The sequence below is a fragment of the Salvelinus sp. IW2-2015 genome, linkage group LG11 (genome assembly GCF_002910315.2).
Source record: "Salvelinus sp. IW2-2015 linkage group LG11, ASM291031v2, whole genome shotgun sequence".
Taxonomy (NCBI): Eukaryota; Metazoa; Chordata; class Actinopteri; order Salmoniformes; family Salmonidae; genus Salvelinus; species Salvelinus sp. IW2-2015.
The window spans coordinates 13,093,517-13,119,224 of record NC_036851.1 but is presented as its reverse complement, the minus strand read 5'-3'; the positions used below and the strand labels follow the sequence as shown (position 1 = coordinate 13,119,224).

The 25,708-nt window shown below is 41.1% G+C and overlaps 1 protein-coding gene across 1 annotated transcript in view; it reads right to left on the bottom strand.

The window, feature by feature from the left end:
- Positions 1-4,252: 4,252 nt before the first annotated feature.
- Positions 4,253-25,708, bottom strand: part of LOC111969843 (contactin-3-like) — a 68,055-nt gene continuing 46,599 nt past the window's right edge. Inside the window, exons 8-23 of the mRNA XM_023996162.1 lie at positions 24,547-24,731; positions 24,090-24,226; positions 23,458-23,587; positions 22,695-22,845; positions 22,056-22,183; positions 20,784-20,959; positions 18,423-18,540; positions 14,292-14,450; positions 14,054-14,203; positions 13,502-13,572; positions 12,887-13,121; positions 12,367-12,476; positions 9,447-9,633; positions 9,177-9,289; positions 8,569-8,734; positions 4,253-8,019 (exon numbers count right to left, since the gene is read on the bottom strand). Coding sequence (XP_023851930.1) covers positions 7,913-8,019; positions 8,569-8,734; positions 9,177-9,289; positions 9,447-9,633; positions 12,367-12,476; positions 12,887-13,121; positions 13,502-13,572; positions 14,054-14,203; positions 14,292-14,450; positions 18,423-18,540; positions 20,784-20,959; positions 22,056-22,183; positions 22,695-22,845; positions 23,458-23,587; positions 24,090-24,226; positions 24,547-24,731 — 2,323 coding nt within the window. The 3' untranslated portion in view covers positions 4,253-7,912. The remainder of the gene's footprint in view (positions 8,020-8,568; positions 8,735-9,176; positions 9,290-9,446; positions 9,634-12,366; positions 12,477-12,886; positions 13,122-13,501; positions 13,573-14,053; positions 14,204-14,291; positions 14,451-18,422; positions 18,541-20,783; positions 20,960-22,055; positions 22,184-22,694; positions 22,846-23,457; positions 23,588-24,089; positions 24,227-24,546; positions 24,732-25,708) is intronic.

The window sequence follows — 25,708 nt, the reverse complement described above, 5'->3', positions numbered from 1 at the left end:
TTTGTTTTGTTGACATTGAGTGAGAGGTTGTTTTCCTGACACCACACTCCGAGTGCCCTCACCTCCTCCCTGTAGGCTGTCTCATCGTTGTTGGTAATCAAGCCCGCTACTGTTTTGTTGTCTGCAATCTTGATGATTGAGTTGGAGGCGTGCATGGCCACACCGTCATGGGTGAACAGGGAGTACAGGAGGGGGCTGAGCACGCACCCTTGTGGAGCCCCAGTGTTGAGGATCAGCGAAGTGGAGATGTTGTTTCATACCCAGAAAGTCCAGGACCCAATTGCCCCGGGCGGGGTTGAGACCCAGGGCCTTAAGCTTAATGATGAACTTGGAGGGTACTATGATGTTGAATGCTGAGCTGTAGTCAGTGAACAGCATTCTTACATAGCTATTCCTCTTGTCCCGATGGGATAAAGCAGTGTGCAGTGTGATGGCGATTGCATCATCTGTGGACCTGTTGCGGCGGCAGCCTTACGAGGGTTAACACGTTTAAATGTCTTACTCACGTCGGCCAAGGAGAAGGAGAGGGGGAGCCTGCAGTCCTTGGTAGTGGGCCGCGTCGGTGGAACTGTGTTATCCTCAAAGCGGGCAAAGCAGATGTTTAGCTTGTCTGGAAATTACGGATAAACCAGATTTGTAATTTAACCTGTTTAAATTATAACTAGTATAGTACCGCCTAGCTAGTGTTTTAACAACCTATCTACAGTACATGGCAATATGCTGGGAAAGTCCCCGCCTATTTCCTGGATCATGTCCCGTATGGCTTTGAATGGGCTTCAAGATTATATAATTAAATAGAAAAAACGGTCATTTGAGATGTATGTGAAATTCTATTCATATTTGTGGATTAATTGACTTTACCTGATGCCTTTCATAAAGGTTTCTGATTGTGTTGTCTTTTTCGTAATCGAAAACCTTCATAAAGGTATCTATGAATATGAATACAATTTTGCATATATCTTTTAAAAGGACTTTCCCAGCATATTAGTCTTAGATAATGTAAGCAGACATGTGATCTATGAGAAAATGTTAGATACATGCTGCTAAAAATGCTAGCTAGTTAGCTAAGTTCAGTTAGTCAGCTAGATGTGCCTGTATAACTAAAGTTGCCTGTATAACTACCAAATAAGGAAAGAATTGTCAAACTACTCAATTTAGCAAGCCAAAACTACTTTATAGTCACTTTCTCAGACAGCTCTCCAATTCTTAGTTCGTTAGTTGACAGTTCATCCATTGCACAATGATGTCTGTTGGCACCAAAATCAAAACAACCTTTGAAGTTCGAGCCCGTTCACAGCTCCATCGCTATTGGTCAATAGACCAATCAATCAATCAGAAAATAAATAAATAAACCAAACAATCAAGCGCTATCCACACATGTGCCCTAAAAAAGTACCAATCAGTATCATGAGAGATTCTATGTGTACTTCTGAAGGTACAACATTATGCATACCTTTATTATGCATTTTCCTACCCCAGGGAACAGTCCTGTGTTGACATTAAATTAAGATAAAACAGAATAATTCTAAATAAATTGCTTATGCAATAAGCAAAGCTAAAGTTAAAGCCGTGAACATGTCTGTGTGAAGAAATGAGAGGCTCACTTAACTTTACTGACAGTGTTTACAAATAGAAGCAGTTGTTGGCATTCAGATGCTCCGTTGGCCACTGTCTGACGAGCTTGGCATTTCTACTTAATTAGGAAAATGCACAGTGCCTACCTCTAATTACACAATATTGAGAGGAAGCACAGGCTGCCAATATTAATGACCTGATCCCAAGCCCAGTTCACAATTGTCTGGAATCTCCCAAAGCCCTCGAAATGTCACAGGGAAAACAATGCAACAAATTCTAATTTTCACAATCAAGTGCAAGCATTTTTTGGAACTGTGGTTAAATGTACCGACAGTATGTCAGAACAGCAATGATCAAATGCCTAAATACGTTTGCAGAATGTCAGATCATTTTCTAACCTTTGTACCTTGATTGCATATCTTAGACCAACTTTTAAGAAGCGTTAATTAAATGCAATTGTCATCAATGAATACAAAATTCACTCAATGTAAAGTGTTTTGTTCACAGAATATCAACACGTTGTTCTAATCAGGAGAGAAAATATTGCAAATATGTTCAATGTTTTCGGCAATCAGTAAATACCACTGCACAAAATTGCAAATGGCTTTATCAGGTAGAACATAGGGAAAGATCAAGACAATGTTTTTTAATGTTATTTTTTTTTACATTGCTTAGATGCAGAGAATGAAGTTGAATTACTTCTAAGTAACTTTGGTTACTCCTAAATCATAATCTCCCAAATGTTGACTTTCTATTACAGAGCATTGCTGTGGCGTGGACTGAAGCCTATAAAGTACAGTATATTCATATCAGTTGTGTTCCTCCGCTTTACGTAGTCACCTTTCCTTATTTCTATTGGGGATTGTGTTTCTGCTTGCCGATGGAGAGTCTACTGATATCTTAGCAGACCAGCCTTTCTGTTGAATATATGGAATATATTCAGGATACTGATGAACGCATCCTGCACACAATACGTTTATTTTCATTCTCTTTTTGATCAGGAATTATATTTGATTTGATGTGTATAAAATTGTCTGGTGACATTGGCATAAAAGCAGAGTAACTTCGCATAATTCTGCACCTTTGATAGTTGTATTCCGTCATAATTTAGTGACTGCAAAGAAAACATATTGATCTACTGGATAAAAAAAAAATAAAGACTAACTTTCTGTTTTGTCAACTTAGACTGTATGTTTGTATTAATCTTTTTGCAGTGTTCTTTTGATGAACGTATTTACAATTTTGACAGCATCATTTAGTTTTGATGAATGTATTCATGTTTTAAGGGCACATTTTGAAAAAACATTTACTGTTTTGCAAAAGGCCACAGAGTTCTGAAAATCGGCAACATTGTTCGAAGAAATGCTTATATGCGACTGAAATGATGTTCAGCATCTACTTGCTGAGTGTTTTTCTGTTGTGTTTTAGATGGAGACTAACAAAGAAATATGTAATTAGGTGAAGAGATTAAAACGTAATGACATATACTGTATATAGTTAGTTTGCACAGATCACATTCCACTTGCTTGTATCTCCACGCTATGTCCATTAGGTTAGTGTAACAGTTTAACTTTACGTCCGTCCCCTCGCCCCGGGCGCGAACCAGGGACCCTCTGCACACATCAACAACAGTCACCCACGAAGCATCGTTACCCATCGCTCCACAAAGGCCGCGGCCCTTGCAGAGCAAGGGGAACCACTACTTCAAGGTCTCAGAGCAAGTGACGTCACCGATTGAAAGGCTATTAGCGCGCACCACCGCTAACTAGCTAGCCATTTCACATCCGTTACACTCACCCCCCTTTCGACCTCCTCCTTTTCCTCAGCTACCAGTGATCCGGGTCAACAGCATCAATGTAACAGTGGTCTCAGAGCAAGTGACGTCACCGATTGAAAGGCTATTAGCGCGCACCACCGCTAACTAGCTAGCCATTTCACATCCGTTACATTAGGATAATCTAAAAACGAAGATGCATACAGTGTCTGGTGAATTGCATTAGTTCACATTTAAATTCAAAGTAATTAAGTGATTAAGCAATATATTGGGCGTGTGTGTGTGTGTGTGTTGAGCTACAGTAGTTAATATGGGCAGAAATGAAAGCTATTGAACACTGTACTCACTCTTTGATGGTGAACAGTGATTACACGCAGAAGCACTACTTTGTTCTATAATTTGCTATGGCAAAAGTAATCCTATTTGGATCCCACTGACTAAAAAGCCTTGCTTATCATTGATGTGTGAATCCCTGGAGCACAGCTTCCCCAAGATTTATTGAACTTTGCGATCCCTGAATTAGATTACATGAGGGAACTGCCTTCGACCCAATTAGGCATTCATATGCGTTACCCATGCATGTAAAAAAACACTGCATAATCCAGCACTTACATATCAGTAATTCTATCACCACTCTGAAATTGTGCCAAGATATCAAATTGATTTACAATGGCTATGTTAACAGCACTGAGTGGGGCTGCTGAAGACGATCAAACCTCAAATGGGTGCCAAATAATAAATCCCTGCTGTTTTCATACTAAACGTCCCTTATGATGAATATTAAAAGGTCAAATGGTGCTGGAAAACCATTAACTGTCTAATGTGGAAGTTGAAAAGACCACGCTGTAAGTCACATATGCTTTAAAGAAAGGGGATCTTGAACGCAAACAACTTGCTGCAGTAAACATTTTAACAGTTTATTAAGTTACAATTTTAGAAAATTCAACACAAACTCACAAAACAATGTTTCACATGCACAATTTTAGTATACAAGACAAAACAGTTAGTTTTCAATATGAAAACGCAGTTCTATAGGTCAGTTATCTCATGGAGATCATGGATTAAATATCAGTATTAAAATCAAGGGCCACAAGTTGTATAAAATATCAGTAGGTTGTCTTTGTAGGCCAGCTTTAAAAATATATATGCAAGCTATTTACATTAGACCAAGTACATTTGTCAGAACTAAAGCGAATATTTGAGTAACCAAAATCAGTGTTTATCATATCAAGTTGAATCATTTAAAATCAAACTCAGTTGACCTGATGGCTAACTTAACGGTCTTAGATTGCATTTAGTAATAATTAACAAAGTACAAGGCCAAAAAAGGTACAGCATTTTCCCTCTATTTTACAGTCAGCAGGGCGTAACAAGGAACAAGTACTTAGAACTATAGCTACGCAGATTATAGGATAGTCTGGCCAAGTTTGATAAAGGACTAGTTTGTAAATCCACATACTCTAGCACTGTGTGAGGGATGTGTACTGGTAAGTATACACTATTCTACTAACCAGCATACAGAAATAATGATCAGGTGATGGGTACAGGAATGAGGATAAGGTCTACGAGTTACACTATTTGGATTATACACTGTGTTACAAGGTTTTATCCTTGATATGAACTGACATTGCACTGTACTTTTTTTTGAGTAGTATTATTACACAGGCTTAGTCCACAGACAGTTTGACACCTAAAAAGCCTATTGTTCATCATTTGGAGAAACAGAAAAGGCTATCACTGCTATATCAATGCATATCTTCAGCGTAGGACAGACGTTTTTTTTTTTAAAAGGGCTGAAGAGTCAAAAAGACAAAGGAAAATGACTAGCTCCCTTTCTTAATAACCAACACATGACCATTAAACCTGGAATCCATAATGATGAAACTGCCATGTCCATTTGCGATATAACGACAACAAAGTTACTTCAAACAACGAACACCGTTTTCTCATTGCACCTCATTGCACGCACAATAGAACAGCAGAGTATGTGTTTCGATATTTTTTACCACGATGCTGGATGCTCCTCTCCTCCGTTTCAAAAACAAAACAATAACAAATGTGCCGGGGGCGAACAGGGGTGCTGTTTTCCCTTATGCGGATTTCAGCTTTAACGAGGAACAAAATGCTGTGTATTTTCATATGAAAGTCAGTAAGATCACTTATAAACGTGGAGCCGTTTGAATCCGTTAAAAGTTCTTAGTAGGGGGATGTTACCTAAAACACCAGTTCATAGTAGCTCTTAAAAAAAAAAAAAAACCATGTACTGTATATTACATTGTGTTCTTATGATTTTAACTTTGAGTGGGGAAGGACATCTCCAACATCTCCAACTTTACCCAACAAAAACATGCGCAACAGGAAGCCCCGGCATCAGTCAATCAAGCATCTGAATTGTGACAGCTGCAATAACGGGGCAGGAAAATCAATATCCTATTGACTGGGCTGCAGCAGTCTAATCAAAGAGCACAGGCCTTTATGAAACCACTGAAGGAGCAGATAGGCTGATTGTGTCCGCTGTTTGGGCTTTACGGGCCTCTAGGGACTGCACACCTGTTCTGGTGGCTGAGCAGGGACACAGTCACACAGTCACCTTGGATCAGTTCCTTGTGCTTTCATTCGACTTTGGGAAATGAGTGCAAACGCAGACTACGGGGACAGTCTCACAACAATGTAATCATAGCTCAGCCAGCCCTAATCAGTCCCAAGTTCAGTGAAGGCACGGTTCTTTATAGCAGTAGTCGAGTGTTTACTACAAGTCCAAACTTACACCAGTGGCCCCAGAATGATGACTTATGATGGAGGACCCATCAGACAACAACATGAACAGGAACCAGTTTCTCACTCAACATCAGGCTAATCGAAGTACTTTGATAGAGTACTGTAGCAGTTACTGTGTCTAGTCTAGCAGCTCAGGATGTACTTCATTGTGCGCAGAGAGGGACATTATGACAGCAGCCAACCTTTTTCCTCTCTTTCCAGTCAAAGCTCCTTTAACGTTACATCATTTATTTAGAGGCATTAATAGCTGCTAAATTGTGCTGCAGATCCAATCATAGATGTATTATTCACAGGATCTCACCAGACCATGAACGTAGACCAAACTTCCACACTACATACAGTCGGATCCATCTCGACTTCTATAAAGTTTTCAACCCATTGTTATATATCAGGTGTTCCAGTATATAATTAAAATTGGAATCATCAACCCATTTCCATTAATGGGGTTTCACATTCACCCCACTCAGTTACTTAGTTTCTATCCGTCTGATAATTCATTTCCACAAAACTGATCCAGAAAGAATGGGTATGTCCCTCAATTTGTAATATGAAAGATATGCATGTGCAGTGAAGGCACTCATATGTCCTGTACTCAAACATTTATATATATTTTGCAGACCGGCGATCTGAATTCTGGACAATGGGTAAGGTCATAAATGATAGACTTATTTAGCATTTAGAGGTCATTTGAATGCAGAATATTACAAGTGGCAACACCACATGATTCTATTCCTTCTGAAACCTTAACATTTCACAGAATTCATTGTGATTTGCATCAATTATTTAGAGGAGCTTGAGATACAGACCAAAATGCCAAGTCCCATCAGCTTGTTGTAGAGAGGGGGTCTAAAGCTCAATAGCCAACAGCTCTGTAAGATGCTTAATACTATTTCACTATGCAGAGATGAGTGGGCTAGACGCATAAGTAATCGATCTGGTATCCAGCCCTGGTCCTGATGAGTTAACAAAGCTCAAAACACAAAACATACAAGGTAAGGTTCTAGCTGCAGTTACAAAAATCACTTGATAGAATATTTTATGATTCGGTTCACCAAGTAAAACTGGTTTTATCTGCTATAGTGGCCAATTTACAATAAGTCTGGGCATGTTGTCAGCTGCATAACTTAGTTAGTATATTTTTTTACCTTTTGAAGTTCTACTTCTTCAACTTCTTAGAATAATAATCCAAAATGCCATCTACAGTTAGCTACTATATCAAAGGCCATCTGACCCATATAAACCAAAACACATCTCTCCATTGAGCAGCTAACCCTACAATTGCAAATGTATGTGAACATACTGTACCTCCACCTGGTAAAATCATTTTTTAAAACCTCAGATTACCTCTGAAAGACCAATAAATGAATGAAATAAAGACAATGAAACCTTTTTTTCCGTCAACTACTTTGGTATCTACATGGATTTAAGGCATTAGTATTCTTCAAGGATCAGTATCAAACATATAGAATGTAGACATCACTACTCCCAAATTGAAGTATATTCCATTGGCAAAAACAAAATAACACCTCCAAAATGTTTTTACAGCAAGACGGCACTTATGACATGAGAGGAAATACTGTAAAATATAATGCACACAAATTCACGTTTTCTATCGGCCCGTTATTGAAATCCTCAATGCATGGCCCTTTTAAAATTCCTGTTCTGTCCAGCACTGCCACAGAGGGTTTTCACCCGTTGCCCCTTCCGACTGAGGGTGAATGCAGGAGCAGCCTCCTAGAGGAGAGGGAGAGAGAGGAGGGTCGGTAGGAGGGCTGTGACCAGACATCACCAGGAGGAGCTGAGGAGGATGAGAGCACTGACGAGGACTGCAGAGAGATGAGACGGCGACAGCAGACTAAGCCGAGACGCTCCCGAGCCCTGTGCGTCCATCCCTGAAACCACAAACCACCAGTTAGAGAGAAGCTCTTCAAGAACTTAAAATTCCACTTTTTCAAAAAAAAAGCAAAAAGCGGGGCATTTTCTGTCTCTATCTGCAAAATTGGCTGACAAGTCATCATAAATCAAAGAGTAACTGTGAATTATATAGTGCTTCCATATCTCCATTATTAATGACTTTCAACAGGATAGGCCATTAAAGTATACAGACATGATAAGGCTTATAACACATTAGAGCAGATCTCTTTAGAGAAAACTGAACCCTGTTTCAATTTTGCACAGGGGGGGGGGGGGCATTCTACTATTGTAGACGCAACCGAGCTGTGCAGTCAACAAGGAATAATAACCCAATGGCAGAGATGGATTGCACCGTACATGCATTTTTTAAAAGGTTGCTTTTCTTGCACCCCAAAAAAAGTATATTACACATGGTCGAAGAGGGGTGCAACGAGGCCAAAATAAATGTTCTGTTTGGCTCATTGAATCATCGCCAAAACTTGATCAATGGACACAGGAAGAGGAGAGAGAGGAGATGGCAAGCGTACTTAATTTGTGGATGTGGATGGGTTCGCTGCCCACACCTTCACCGCCCTCACTCAGGGCCTTGATCTGGATCAGGTAGTTGTCGTTAGAAGACAGCGTCAGCTCCATCCTGGTTTTGTTTGTTATGATGCTGTTTACCTCATTATCCCGGTGTCTTCTCAACAGCACCTAGAAACAGCAATGCAAAACCCCAAAATACAAAAATGTAGCAACACACAGTAACTTTGCAAAACACACAACCTCAAAATGAAAGTGGGAGTGGGGGAATTCAAACTATGAGAGTAACTAGATTTTGCTGATTGGATGATACGATGAATCCTGATGCTTTGTGACAGTACAGTGCGGCTGGCTGATTGAAACTATGGATGTTCTGTCCCTGTGGACAACCCTACCAATACAAGCCACTAATTATCAATATGGCTGAGTTGACCAGAGGCGATGGTATTGAATGCACTTCCTTCATTACACCCCCCACCAACCTCCTACTCTCTGCTTCTTCCTTTTTTCAAATCAAACAACCCACACGAAGCAGCACTAATTGAAAGATTGTGTTTGAGATGGTTGTGTTGTATTTGACAAAATAATAGAGTTACAGTGACATGAGACGTACAAGATATCCGATGACCTCTGCCTCCGTCTCCATGGCTATGACAGGATCCCAGCGCAGTGTGAGCAGAGAGCCAATCATGGTCCACTCTACGTTCAGAGGAGGCTGGCCAGGTGCTGAGAGAGGGTAGTGATGAAGAAAGAGAGAAGAAAAGAGAGATGCTCATATACAGTAATATGTGTATGCTTGAAAAAAGAAAAATAGTTTCTGTTCTGCTTACATTTTGAAGTTGAATGTACAATAGACACAAAACCACTGACGAGATTCACTCACGTGGCTTCTTGGTGGTGGCGTTTATGGGTGTAGACTGTGGCCCTGTCCCAGCAGTGTTAAAGGTACACAAAGCCAAGTAATACTGTGTTTTGGCTTTCAGTCCAGTCACGTTGACTGCTGAGTAGTTAGCAGAGATTCTCACTTTGCCTACTGTGTCAGGCTTGGTGTCATCTTCCCAATACACCACCTGTTTACCAATGGAAAGAAAACAACAAGAGGTTGAGACATCAGACAGGAAAAATTCAACCCTAGCCAAGGGGACTTTTATTAACTCACACAAGTGATTCATTTCATCACATTATTAGAACTCACTCCTCATCTAATCTGTAATGCCATTTAGTGTGCAGTAGGGGACTGGCTTCCCACTGAATAATACATTTTTCAATATCTAGGTCCTCAATTGCTGATACACCATCCTCTCTACCCTATGGTCATTCTACAAAGGCACCAATAGTAACCCTAAAAGTAGAATATGACTAAGTGCTTGTGTGACAAAGTATAGGGATATTATGTCAATAACATGTTTTAGATCTCCTCTTTTTAGTAAAAGAAAATATATTCCCCTCACGAATTTGTACTTTCAATGATTAAAATAGAGTTTCTGAACTTAGAAATGAACACATCCAGCAACAGCATGGATGAATACTGTATTCTCTTTAACACGAGGCACACAGCGCTTAATTACTTCCCTTGAGGGTATTAACTTTCAATTAACGACGCAGGTGAAGAGATTTTTGATTAAGCAAATGAAATAATCCAATGCTAGTTTAGGGTCATATACAACATTCTAGTCTCTGGTATTAAGTGACAGAGTTAAGTCAATACATAATTAGAGAGAAAAAGTGATGTCTACCCGCACTCCTATATTCCTGGTATTGCTATGAAACTAAATGAATCTATTAGATACTATTTTTCACCCCAAAACAACATACTGTTCTGGAGTTAAAAACTAGCTCCATACTGTAGATGATGGGCCTATTAATGTGCAAATCAGTTTAGACCTATCCTGTCTGTTTGGCTACTAAAACAAACAACACTAATGCATCTGTCTATGATATCTTTCAGAACCCTATGACCTCCACTGTACCCAATGCCTAAGGTTTAAGATGCATAACAACAGCTTTCCTCGGTAAAAGCCCCTCTCTCTCAAATCCTTTTTGGTGATATGATAACACTACTGTATCTACACAATATAGCCACTGCCATGGCAACCATGGGTTTTGTGCCGAGGGGCAGGGGTGAGAGGGATTGAAAGAGCACTGGGGGAAAATGTGTTCTTAAATGGATGGATGATAGCTATCCTCATCAGGTTTCAGAAGCCTCTGGTGGGTGGTCTTCAGAGCAGCAGTGTCTAAAGCGTAAATCATAGTCCGCAGGAAGCTGAGACGCGATAGTCTGGTGTCCCAATGTGACATAGCTAGGCGGCTCTGAGAGCACTATCCGAGCGAGACGCACAGCTGAACGGGCACCTCCCCACAATTCCCAACCAACGCGGCTTTGGTACGCGTCCTCTATTGATTTGAATGTGTTGACACTTGTTGGAAAAATTGCTTGAGTAGTCGAAAAGTATGAAAGCCAACGGTCCAATATTCTAGAACACTGCTGTGTGTTTTGGACTATGATAAACCCTTAAGCAACACCCACTCTCTGAGGGTGTCTCAGGGGGAGTGGGATATACATGAAAAATAACGTTTCCATTTCACCAAACACTGTACAGGCTACACACATGTACATTTGTGAAACAAGACAAATATAAGCACCCTTTTTGACCGTTAACCAATGTGATATATATATGTACAGGTAATTGCCAAAATAAAGGAAACACCAACATAAAGTGGCATAATAGTATGTTGGACCACCACGAGCCAGAACAACTTCAATGCACCTTGGCATAGATTCTACAAGTGTATGAAACTTTATTGGAGCAGTGCGACACCAGAAATTCCATAATTTGGTGTTTTGTTGATGGTGGAAAACGCTGTCTTAGGCGCCGTTCCAGAATCTCCCATAAGTGTTCAATTTGGTTGACATCTGGTGACTGAGATGGCCATGTCCTATGGTTTACATCGTTTTCATGCTCATAAAACCATTCAGTGACTACCCGTGGCCTGTGGATGGGGGCATTGTCATGAGGCATAGCCATGGCCTGCCCAGCATTTTTGACCTTATGCATGATGTGATGTTAATTTCTAAATGAACTTATGCACCACACCTGTGTGGATCACCTGCTGTCAATATTCGTTGTATCCCTAATTTACTCAAGTGTTTCCATTATTTTTGTAGTTACCTATAGGTACAGGTACAGGAGTGAACATAATACTATTTACAAGATGTTGTCAACGTTACAGAAGCTCTCATGATATCTTATTCTGTGAAATGTTCCAGAACACAGCACTCCAGGGAATATTTCAAGAATCGTCTTAAAATAGTTTAAATAAAGCTACTGATTTACATATAAACATTAGAAATGGCATCAGAATGTGTCTGGCCGTGTCCGAAATCTGTCTTGCCTACAACTTACTAAAACTACATAATGTGTACTATTCATACCACATACTATTTAGAACATACTGTTTAGTCAAAACAGATGCAGTAAGCAACAAATATCAACCTACTAGGCTCGCCCATCCTGAGAATACTTCATCTAATGCGCAATTGCATTGATTTACGCCATTTTATCATTTGGTATAGCGCGTCATCTTATCTCATTATCAGCTGATTATCAGTTGTTGTCAAACACACGTGAGTCTGGAAAGGTGATTCTCTTCCTCAAAAGTGTTCAGCAAATTCTACTCGATGAAAAGCCGAAATGAGTATAACCTGGCATTTAAAGAATACTTGAAATTTTACATACTATAAACCGTTTTACTATTTAGAAGGCAAGTATGGTTATTTATTGAGCAAATTGAGAGAATCCTACCTCATAACCCAGCACTCTTTCAGGGGTGGCAGGGAGGGCTTCCCAGATCACTTCAATTTGAGCTGCAGACACACTCCTGCCCCAAACCCTCTTAGGAGCCTCACTGGGGACTGCAGAAATAGAGAGCTGGTGAGCACTACTCACTCAACACCATCAAACACACTAATAGGAAGCAGAAGCAGGCAGAGAATAGACCTGTAGTTTCACTGGAGAGAGCTATATTGCTTGGGCTTGGTTTTTAATGGGATCTGTGACTGACATAAGGGAAGACTATCTTCACGGCAAATTCAATTAACACAATACCTCACTGACAGCCCAGTGTAGTAAGTGTCAGCTAGGATTTCCTGTAATCTACCTCTGCAATAACAATAACTAATATCAAGTTGAAACTCCCAGCTTGAGAGGGGGAAAAGTGTCTGAACCAACTTATTTCATCATTACTATTCAAGGTCGTGCCTCCAGAATAAAAAAAGATTAGGAGCTGTTTGAGCGTGGTTCCACTGGCTGCCATTGCCTTTACCTTCCTCTGCTGAAAACACTGTGGCTATGGAACTGAAAGGCCCCTCCCCGCGGTTGTTGTACGCCCCAACCTTCACATCGAACGGTGAGAAGGCCGGGATGGTGTCGTTGCGGAAGATGTATCGGGCGACCCCAGGCGTGGAGATGACCGCTCGCGTCCAAGTGACAGCACCCAGCGGCCGGAAGGCGATGATGTAACCGAAGCCCTCTCCATTCTGCAGTTCCTCAGGCACGGGCTGGGAGCGAAACACAAAACTATAGTGATATTAAAACGCATACAGACAAAGACACTGACACCCCTGCCTTTGTCCTCAAGCACCCGCCAAAGAGGGCTTCAACACGAGCTGCAATGATTAGATGCAGCGTTTTCCCCCCTACACCACAACCCACAGATCCTTTTCTCCCTGCATTGGTACATCATTGTGGATGAAGTGGGCTTCAAAGAAACAATCTCTTTCCCTGAGTTGAATCACGTTGGGGGCCTCCGAGGCCAGACCCCAGAAGGGAGGGGCTGGCTCTAGTGCAGGTCATAAAATTGCTCCATTCAATTCTGCACAATTAAGCAAAACCATTACCAGGCTATGGAGAGAGCAGTAAAACCTGACAGATGACTTACCTCCCAAGTTATCACTAATTCAGATTTTGTGCCGCCTCCACCTCCAACATCAGTGGGAGCTGTATCAGGCACTGTAAGGCAAAGCCCAAAGGAAAGCAATTAGAAGGCAGTTAACATAGCTGAACTGCAAGTCTATAAGTCTAGCCCCACGACAGTTTTAAAATGCATCCACAATATTTCTTATTTTACACACCACAACTTCTCCCTTGATACGAGCGACCCAACATGTTTTGGAGTATATCCTCCTACTCGAATAGCAATCTCACAATGAATAAACAACTTCGTTTTTGATTTAGCTGTTAAGTTTAATAGTCAGAAAATGACATTTTACTTGACAACTGTTTTGTGCATGGCTCTGCACAAAAGATTTGCGGATCACTCATGTGCATCCTGATGTGTATTTACCCAAAGTAAATGGTCCATCACATTTAATCTGTCACATTAGCAACTGGTTCAACCAGCATTTAAAGTCAGATGTCAGGGTTCTGTGTATCACTTTGTGTGCGTGTGTCTACATATGTATTTTAGAGAGAGTAGAGGAGTGACACTCACTGGCATCCTCTGTCCTGGTCTTGGCTGAGGCTGGACTAGGCTCTCCCATGCCCACACTGTTGCGGGCCACCACCCGGAACTCATACTCCACCCAGGCATTCAGACCCACTACAGTGGCTGTCAAAGTGTTGCCATTGATCTCCTCAGGAACTGGAAGTGGAAAGGAGAGCGTTCAACATTACATAAGCATGGCTACGGTGTGCTATGTTCTGTACTGTATGCTAGGTGTATTAGCTACCTGTGTCCACAGCTTGCCAGCCCACAGTGAAGGGTGTCCTGGCCTGGATGATGTAGCCGGTGATAGGGCTGCCGTTGTCCCTACCAGGTTTCCAGGAGAGCTGGGCCGTGCTATCTGTGATCTCCTCCACCGCTACAGTGTCCGGGGGCCCGGGGGGACCTGACTCAATCAGACAATTAGCAAAGTGAGCCTCCACACCAGGCTCACAACACCACCACCACCCCTCCCATTCACAACTCATTATGCTCTTGCCTTTACTGCTGACCCTGTTACATATCAAGGCCATCACACTCCATCTAATTAAGGGCTGTGTCCTTGGTCCAGCTTCACAGGGGCCTTTAATTCAGACGTGTGATATGTGAGGCTGAGAAGTGATTATGAACACAGGATCACTAACACCGAACAGGGACATGGGAGGGGTACATTTGTGAAGAGAGAAAGAGCGAGAGAAAGAGTTAGAGATTGAGAGAGAGACAGTGAGTGAGACAGAGATACAGTGAGTGAGACAGAGATACAGTGAGTGAGATAGAGATGCAGCAAGATTGAGAAGTACAGCAAATATGTGACCCGCTTCAGGAAGCTACACATTTGTCGCACGTCACTACTTCACATGAGAGGCATTTGAACATACACTACCGTTCAAAAGTTTGGGGTCACTTAGAAATGTCCTTGTTTTTTTTTTTTTTTTAATTGTCCATTAAAATAACATCAAATTGATCAGAAATACAGTGTAGACATTGTTAATGTTGTAAATGACTATCTATTGAATTGGAAACGGCTGATTTTTAATGGAATATCTACATAGGCGTACAGAGGCCCACTATCAGCAACCATCACTCCTGTGTTCCAACGGCACGTTGTGTTAGCTAATCCAAGTTTATCATTTTGAAAGGTTAATTGATCATATGAAAACCCTTTTGCAATTATGTTAGCACAGCTGAAAACTGTTGTCCTGTTTAAAGAAGCAATACAACGGGCCTTCTTTAGACTAGTTGAGTATCTGGAGCATCTGTCACGCCCTGACCTTAGAGAGCCTTTTTATGTCTCTATTTGGTTTGGTCAGGGTGTGATTTGGGGTGGGCATTCTCTGTTTTGTTTTCTATGATTTTGTGTTTCTATGTTTTGGCCGGGTATGGTTCTCAATCAGGGACAGCTGTCTATCGTTGTCTCTGATTGGGAACCATACTTAGGTAGCCCTTTTTCCGTTGTGGGTAGTTGTCTTTGTTTGTGGCACTAGAGCCCTTAAGCTTCACGGTCGGTATTGTATGGTTTATTGTTTTGTTGGGGTCATTCCAAAATATAAGTAATGTACGCTCACCACGCTGCACCTTGGTCCGCTTCTTCCAGCATCGGCCGTGACAGCATCAGCATTTGTGGATTCGATTACAGGCTCAAAATGGCCAGAAACAAATAACTTTCTTCTGAAACTCGTCAGTCTATTTACAGCATTAACAATGTCTACACTGTATTTATGATCAATTTGATGTTATTTTAATGGACAAAAAAATATATATATTTCAAGAACAAGGACATTTCTCTGTGACCCCAAACTTTTGAATGGAAGTGTATATTTTTATCAAAGTGTGTTTTTTGGCAGAAATGCCTTCTGTTGCATGTGAACTTTAATGTGCCTCAATAACAAACTTGTATTCCATCTGTAAATATGAATACAATTGTTAAATTACGAGCCTAGTTGGTTTAGCCAAGGAAAAAGTCAGGAACTGTCCCGCTAGCCATGATTGGCTGAGATAATGGATGGGCTGGACATGCCGGGAGATGAGTTTGGATTGGTCTGCCATGTAGCGTGCCTCTGTCTATAACGTGAGCTGCTCACTATATGTTGATAGTCCTTTCTATCACAATGTTTTTTAAAGATATTATGTTAGCCATCGAGAATTACAAAAGTTTTGCTACATTTCTCAACAACATTGATGCCCTGAATTTACCAGGCGCTATCAACAGATCAGTTGGAAAAAGTTGTGATGGACTACTTTCTGCACACGCCATGGTCAGTGTGAACCGGAGTGACTTGACAACGCTGGCCAAAAAAGATGTAGCTACAAACAAAACGGAGTTAAAGTTCCAGTCTGCCGTGAAGCGTTCATCCATGTATACTGGTAAGAGTTTAGCTACATTTTCAGATATTATATGTTTCTAATTTTGTCAGAAAGTCGTTTTCATTGCAAGTTAAAGCCTACTGTTAGCTAGCTAGCCAACGTTAGCATGCTGGCTTGGTAGCTAGCTAATGTTACGTGTATGATCTGTGTAGTAATATTATTTGAATCAGAAATCCATTTGCATTGCTAGTTACTGCCTAATGTTAGCTAGCTAACATTGAACCTGGTTGGATAGCTTTAGCTACTTGCAGATTCATACTACAGCTATGACAATGTTTGTATTGGTAGTAGTATGAGTTGGGATTATGCTGGTTCATTGTTTAGCTGGCTAGCTATCTAGCTACATGTCTAAATGAAAGACTGCACTTCACCAGATGATTACATGACCCATCAAGTCAGCCAGGTGTATTTCATGAACATGTGTACATGTCTAGACAATAGTGACCCATCCACTTAGCTAGATGTGGCTGGGGGGTGGTTATAGCATTTCCTTCACATGACAATTAATTTATACAAGTGTGTCTGGGTAAGCATCATCTAATAATTATAAAATATTTATACAATATTTTTATCTGGACACTTTCTGCTTTTGATATTGCTACTATGCAAGTAACCATTTCACTCCACCGTTTACACCTTCTGTATCCTGTGCATGTGACAAATAAACTTAGATTTTATTTTATATAGTGTGTGTTTACCAGAGATGGTAAAGTGAAGAACAACATGACCTGCACCAAAGTCAGATTAGGATATAGGCCAAGGACTAGATAAAGTGTATTTTTACCTGGTGTTCTTACTTATTGTAGGCTACTACTTTTACTACTTTTAGTATTGAAAACTTTGGTTGTTTACTCCACTACTCACTCTGTTTAGCACATGCCCTCACATGTGAATCCTTAAAGAGATGGGTGGGAGTAGGATTTAAGAGGGTGTGAACGATGTTGAATGGGTGTACACAAAGAAGAGCTCTCCATTAGGTGTATAAAAAAATTCAAGCGCCATTTTCTCAAAAGTGTGGTTACAAGTTTATCCACTTTCAAAGCAGAATTCCTTTCACATTGTTCCTTAACTGCAGTTTATGATATAAAATGTTCTAGCGCTGAGTGTCTTTTATCCAATGTAAAAAATAACATAAAAATGTTGTGCTAAATCCAAGTGGTGGGTCACATATATGCTCCAAAGATGTTGTTGTTTGCTCCACTGTTTCATTATTCAGACGCTTCTATGTTTTTTTTGTCAATGTGTAAATGAGCCAATTAAAGCAATTCTCTGTAACAAACAATGGCTTTCCAAAACACCGGGACAGCTATTACAGGGTGTTATTATATTTGTCTGCAGAGTTCTCACCAAACTATAAATATATTTATGGTTAAATTTGACATTTTAGTCTTTCAGCAGATGCTCTTATCCAGAGTAATTTACAGGAGCAATTAGGATTAAGTGCCTTGCTCAAGGACACATTGGCAGAGTTTTCACCTAGTCGGCTCGGGGATTCGCACTAGCGACCTTTCGGTTACTGGCCTAAAGCTCTTAACCGCTAGGCTACCTGCCGCCCCATAGGTAGCTTGGCAGCAAGATTAATTAACCAATATTATTCATATAGGCCTATAAAATGATAGTCTGGTTGCCAGTCTGTTTAGATCACATTCCACTCCTTGTACTCCATGGCATGTGCCAAGTTTTTAGCACATGACATGGAGAACAATGACTGGAATGTAAGCTAAACAGACTGATACCCAGACTAATAAAATGAAGGATGTCATCTAGATTGCAATTTCAGCACCAATTTATTGCATGAATCAATTTTAATTCTGTCAAAGTGCTTACAAGATTTTACATCGGAAGTTCTATGATCAAACATTCACGGCAGGAACTATATTGTATTTCGACACTCAAACTTTTCTGAAGAAGCTAAAATGTAAATCACTTCTGAGAAATAAGTCCCTGTACAAATGTGAGTCTCATAGCCAGAGTGAACTGAACAGCTTACAACCTTAACAGTTGGTTCTTTTACCTTTCACAACCAAGATGGCTGAGGCAGACAAGCTCTCCACGTCGGTGTTGATAACACAGACATACTTTCCCCCGTGATTCAACTGGATGTTACGAATCATCAGATCTCCCGAGATGCTCTACAAGGGAAAACAATAACACACGAGAAAATCTGATGTAAAATCATGAAATCCAAAGGAAATACACTCTGAACTGTTTCATAATTATTTTTGCGCAACTGCATGTGTGATGCTCCTGTAGGCTGATTAATAAATACATGTATCACATCGGAGCAATATCATGTGCTGTGATCTTTTTCTTTCCAAGTGTGACTGTAGCTTTAAAATTGAGAAAGCTCTGTGTACGGCGCTGCATGTGGTCCCCTCAGGTCACAGAGTCTTGTGACACACGGAAACCAGCAAGAACGTGAGCTGTGTTCTAAACAAACAGTCCTGTTGGCTACGCTTCAGGCACTGCATGCTCCCCCTACTCAGCCTCGCACAGGACCACCAAAACAAACACACAACGGCTAATTGGCAAGATGATCCTAATTATTCAAGAATTACATAAGCAGGGATGGATGAGAAATTAGTACAACTTACAGACTAAGAGCTAATATTGTTCTAAATAAAACAGTATGCTCTTTGACGCCATGGGGAAACTAAAGCTGATAAACTATTGGAAAACCTAAAGAGGAGTGAGATGTGATGAAATAGCTTCAGTTCATCTTCTGCCATGGAGCCTTAAGTGGAGTTACAGAAGTTAATGTGGAAGAGCTATCAAATTTAAATGTCTTCATATTTTAAAGTGAGTGAAATGGGATCATCTTTATCTGTAGTTAACTATTAGGTACATAGCAATGGTGCCCATCACTCTATCTGGGGAGTGGGACTCACATTCTAAAAATTCAGAGCCAATGTTCACTTAGTAGAGTGGTCTGTCACACATACACAGCATGTCATCCTTCAGGACTCCTTTTAAAATAGAGTGTGCTTGTCTGGAGAGGATTCACCTGAGGGCTAGCCAGGTTAGACACACTCAAGCCACGCCAAATTTCATCAACTCACTGGGTAGTGACCATGGCTCAGCTAAGCTCGGTTGCAATTGGGCATGAACACCCAGAGGATCCTCACCTCTCGGAGGCAAAGACAAAGCGGAGCAGAGTGGCACTTATGTGTGGCTGAGGGACGGCATGGCACTCCTCTCCTCTGAAAGGCTAAACATGCTCATGCCATGTCTGCCTCTGACATGCCAGCCAGCAGCTGCCTGACTGGAAAGCGAGGGGTTAAATTCCATGCCTTGGCAGGCAGGAAGCTATGAGGCAGATCTGGTTTAATTATGTTAATTAATTCATCAGACGCTGTTGAGAGGAGCTGGTAATCTCCCTGGGCATGGGGATACGGAATATGTGAAAACTGTATCTCATTATTTGTGTGTCCACATGTCAATGTCATTTGTAATTGCCATTTGTCTATCCACGCAGGCGTGAACTTAGCATGACCACGACGTGGGAGGGGTTCAACTCTGATATCAACTCCAACTTTGATCCATTATTTTTTATTTTTTTCAGCTATAGCCGTACAATGAACCTTGGGTGAATAATGAATCCATAAAACAGTGATAAATGATTCTCTAAAACAATTTGGCAGAGACGAGCGCAGAACAAATTACAGTGCTCATCTATCAAAAGGAACACATATTTTCGCCAAAAAGTAGTCAGTCTCTTATCGTTAATTGAAGGCATGAGGAATTCAGATGAACATTGTACTGGTGCGAAGGCTTGCCCTTGGTTAATACCAGCCAACTCACTACAAATGATTTCAGGGCACAAGATTCATAAATAGGTATGCAAATTAAATTAACGCAAAGAGAGATGATAAAAAAAAGGATCTCCCTTTGAGGTGGAGAAATTAGAAGTTTAAGGGATGAAAAGTAAAAACACTTTTAATTCATCAGGCTTCTTCCACCATTGAAACAGCTTAAAGATTAGTAGGATCGCTATGAAATACTGTGGCTTTTCACCTTTATGTTGTCTTACAAATAAGATCACAATTCTTATGGGCTGTCTGATAGACAGGGAGTTAAAAGATAAATGGAAGAGTAAACATAACTTGAAGCAATGGAAGTTAAATACAGCCTACTGAAGCATCACTTCAATGTTAAAACTGCTGCTATGATTTGATCCCAACAGTACTCGTCTTAAATACACGTTTCATAAAGTAGCCTACAGTGTGAGGGTAGGGCTTTCAGCAGGTACCTATTATACAGAGATTATACAGAGTTTCCAAAATGAGGCGTATTATTTTGCAGTCTGCCACACTTTGTGAAACAATCAATCCTAGAATAGCCTCACAGCAGTTGTCCACTGCTCCTGATGACTCACCCCTCCTACTCTGTCGAAATGGTCGGCATCCCCGTGGAAGTCTATGAGCTGCCCGTTGAAAGCCCAGGAGAAAGACACATCCAAGGCTGGATCGCTGGCTATCTGGCAGGGCAGCACGATACTTTCGCCAACAATGATCTCCATGTTAGCAGGCCGCTGGGTGATTCTGGTGGGCTCTGTCCAGACAATGACAGCTTAGTATGCATCTTAATACTCTCTGGGTGGGAACCATTACACTCAAACAACTCTAGTGTAACTATATCATACTATCATTACGACAAGGATCCTCATAGCTACATGTATCTTGGTTCTAGCACTTAACTTTCAAAACATTTCTGATTGACACTTCGTATTTGCATTGTCAATTTGGGGGGAAATGTTTGAAGTAGAATTGTGCAAGCAGAATGCATTCCCAATGCTGGCTGTAGAGAATAGGATGCAGTGGAGTATGGCAGCCTTGTAAGGGAAAGGTCAGGATAATGACATTCCGTTAGATTAAAGGGATCAGCTGTTGGCGTAAAACTTTAAATAAGCGAATGAGAAAAACAAGGGAGGTGGAGACAGACGTTTACAACACATCAAAACGTTAAGTCTCCGCATCCATAAGTAATGACCTTGACTTAATTGCAGTACAATAACTTATTGCCTATTTAAGAACCATTGCAATTGCTTTAATTAGAAAAGAACAACTTTGACTGTGTTAAGTTGTACAGACAGAATAGTAAGGATCACTTCCATTAGATGTTAGGCTGGATTTATTAGTACAATTATCAGCACAAGGAAGTACATACAAATATCAGACAGTACACTCTAAAAAATACTGGGTTGCTTGGATGACCCAACTACTGGGTTGCAGGCAGTGGGCCACTGGGTTGTTTTCTTTAAAAAGTGCAAGGTTGGGTTGTTGATGCTGGGTTAATAATGCTGGGTAATTGAGATATGGGTCAGATCAGAAAACAGAAGGTGTGGCTTAGTAGGGGCATGGGTTTCAGATGGTTCTTTTTGCCCACCTGCAAAAGTAAATGTCATTCCTGTTCATCTGTTGTGTTGTACTGTTGTCATGTTAAGGTTAAACACTAACAGTTTTGTAGCTTCATTGAAGCTTATTGAAGTGTGGGCTGCAGGTAGCCTAGTGGTTAGAGCGTTAGGCCAGTAACCGAAAAGTCGCTGTTTTGAATACCCGAGCCTGCAAGGTGAAAAATCCGTCGCCGTTCCCTAGTTGTGGGGGCGATGCCTCAGGGATTATTGGGAGAAGATGTTATGATAGCTCACCTGTGATAAACAGCCTTCCAGTGGTGCTTGCCGTTCCAAACTGATTCTTAGCGATGCACGTGTAGCTTCCCGCATCCCTCCTGGTTACATTGGCAATCTTCAGTGTCCCGTTGGGAAGCAGAGTAATCCTGGGGGATGAGTAACAGAGATTCAGAGCTTTTGCTTGGGTAGAGAACAGAAGTGCTGTGTCTAAATCCAGTCCAAGTGCTAGGATGCATCATCGCCTTCATTTCAACACCATTTACATGTTTCCTTCTATTCCAACAGAGGAAAAGTCCAACTGCCATTTTAGAAAATGGACTTTGCATTTTTCAATTTCCTATGAAGATTGGTGTCCCAATGCCAATCCTTCCACCCAGGCTTGTCATCCAAGAGATTGTTATCTGTATGTGCATTTTTGCATTTGAACATAATACGACTAAATGACTGAAATGTAAGTCTTCGCATATACTAAGCATTCAATATGCATAGACGCTGCATACTACATTTATTATCTACTGTATATATACATTTTTACAGGGCTTTGTTCTCTTCTCATTAGCCTGTACTCCTATTCATACACGCATCTGAAAATATTCTAATCACACATAACTGCACTTTGTGTGAATGGGTGAGAATTCATGCTGAGTTCCACACTACCTCTCGTTTCTCTGCACGATCTCATTGCCTTTCTTCCACAGGCTAATTGCCCGGGGCGAGGCTTGGGGCTTGCACTCCAAAGCCACATCACTGCCTGAGCGAGCTTTTAGCAGGGCCTTCAGTGGATTCTTGGAGAAACTGGGAGGTGATGCTAGAGAAGATGCAGGGGGTGAAAAAACGTGAAGAAGACAACTTGAACCAACTCCCAGATCAAATGTGCTGAGCTGAGATTGACTCTCATTCCCTCCCTCCTTCCCCTACCCTCTGGCATAAAAGCCATGATCTCCATAGGAACTGCTCCAGGGCTTCAGCGATGAAGCCCCCCCCCCAGCCCTCACTACACAGTATGGGATTCTCTAAACTTTTGGCTTCATCTGTCATCATCATGTTTTGTCAGCCATCATCTGAGACCCCCAGTGTCATTAAATATCAAGACAGAATTGGATTTCTCATCCAGTAGGTCAGATAGAACTCATCAAAGCTCTCCAAATAAATCGATATATCATCTACATGAGAAAGCCCTCTGACGCCACTATGCAACGTATCTGTAGCATCAAAATCAATATAATGAAATGATTGAAACTAAAATGAAACACTCCATCAGATTCATATTTTCTTTTCTGGAGCCGAAGTGACATTAAATGAGGCAGCAGAGTGATTTTTGAAAAGGGTAATCGCAGGATGCTACTTGTACCTTTAAGAATATGATCAAACACACAGCAAGATAGACACAGATAAAAAGCGGAGAGGAAAGCAATCTTACCTAACACCATTAGCTCAGCGCTGGAATAAATAATGCCATGTTTGTTTTCAGCCACACACTGATACATCCCGGTGTCTGACAGGTTTAATGCTGCTATGGAGAGAGCCCCGTTTTCAATTTGTATCCGGCCCTGTGGATGAGAAAGCAGACAGATCTGTATACGTATTGCTGGAGCAGTCTAATATGTCCACAGGCGCAAATGCAATTACTTGTACACTATGAAGAGACGAAGAAAGCAAGAGAGAATACTTATTTTTTTATAGCCCTCTGTTGCAGTATGTATGCTCAGATTGGGGCTAAAAAATGCTGACCTGCAGCTTCAATGAAAAAAAAAAAAAAAGCAATGTTGACAATACCAGTAGAACACTAATAAGCAATTTATTTTCCATGGCCATCCAGTTGGAAAAGCCACTAAGACAGGTCTGATTTTTTTTTGCTGATGTCTTACTCAGACTGAATTTTAACCCCATCAGCTGTTCAGAGAGCCTGAACCACGGCACACTATGGTGGAGATGTTGATGTGATGTGTCTGTGGGACAGGTCCCTCAGATCAGATCCATCACAGTGTTGTGAAGGGGGGGATGAACGCTCTGCATGCTCAGAGCTGGTGGTTGCCAGGGCTCCATACATACCTCTGCCATTAGGTTGTCTCCATTCTTCAGCCAGCTGTAGGAGGGCTTGGGCTTCCCGTTAGCCTTACACTCCCAGAACAGATTCTCCTCAATGGACAGGGCCCCGTCGATCATTGTCTGGAGCCAATGGGGCTTCGCTATGGAAAGAGGGAATATGCAAATGTCAGGGACATGGATTCAAAAGACATAATGACGATAAAAAGGACAACTGAGTCAAGACTGAAAATTAATTGTTATCATGGACCACTGAAATAATATAGTATTGAATGAATATTCCATCATTTCACACAATTACTATGCTAATCTCACTGAGCATTCCAAAACAGACAGGTTTTCTATCAGACGACCAAGGCCACAGCAAGTATTCCGACTCCAAGCCTCCATTAAAAAATGGGGATAACTATTACAACAGCACGTTGACTCATAAGTCTCGCTGGACTTGAAATGGATCACTTACCATGGAAGGAGATACGACCTCGTGCAGCGTTTTTGCCTCTGCTATTTTCTGCCACACACTCGTACGTCCCTGTGTCTTCCTGCTGGAAATTTTGAATTTCAAGGACTGCGTTGGAGTTCTTCATCTTCACCTTGCTTGGAAATGGGACGCCACTGGTTCTCCTCCAACTTATTTCTGGGACTGGGCTGCAATATTAGGAACGAAAAAAAGCCCTAATGACGACGACTGTCTGAGGTGGGGAAAATGTGATTAACTGTACAGAAGCTTCTACTGTGTAATGGATTTCAATTTTTCTCTAAGGATGAGGCTGCCAAAACCTTTAGAATTACTGTAACCATACAAATCTGTCTCTCATCCATTTTCACTGTCTCAAATTTCTACGGCTTTGCCTTCCTGGGAGATGTATGAAAGGACATTTGATTTTCACATCCTTACGATGTGATATTGCTTTCTGTAGCCCCTTGGGAATCTGTGATATTTGTTTGTTTATCCCCATTAGCTTTTGCAGAGGCAGCAGCTATTCTTCCTGGGGTACAAAATATCCCACAAACATGACAAGTAACAAAGTACTGATAAACTGACAGACAAGAGCAGTCATACACATTTTAAATACAATGATATGCAAACAATTCAAAAAGACCAAATACCACAAAAATGTGTGTGTTAGATCGTGTCTGTGTGTGCGTGTGTTTGTGTGTCACCTTACAGTCCCCGCCGTTCCATGAGATGTTGTTTAATATATTTTTTAAGGTCATTTTTCTGTTTTCTTGAATAATTGGAGATAGAAGGGAGTTCCATGCGATCATGGCTCTGTATAACACTGTATGTTGCCGTGAATTTGTTTTGGATCCCTGGTGGCACGTCTTGTGGGTGTCTGAGCTGAATGTTATTTGATTATGCAGAAAATCTGGAATTTTCATTACAGTAATACTTCTCATAAAAACTATGAGAAGCAGTTAATCTCTCGTCAACCCTCAACCAGGAAAGACAGGCATACATGTTGTTGATGTTAGTTCTGTATGTGCAGTTAAGGGAAAGCTCTTTTCTGCTGAGTTTAGAATTTTAGTGAGCTCACTGGCTTCGGGTGCTGACATGTAGTGTGGAATCATCCGCATACATAGTCATTCTAGCTTTGTGTAAGACCAGTGGCAAATCATTTGTA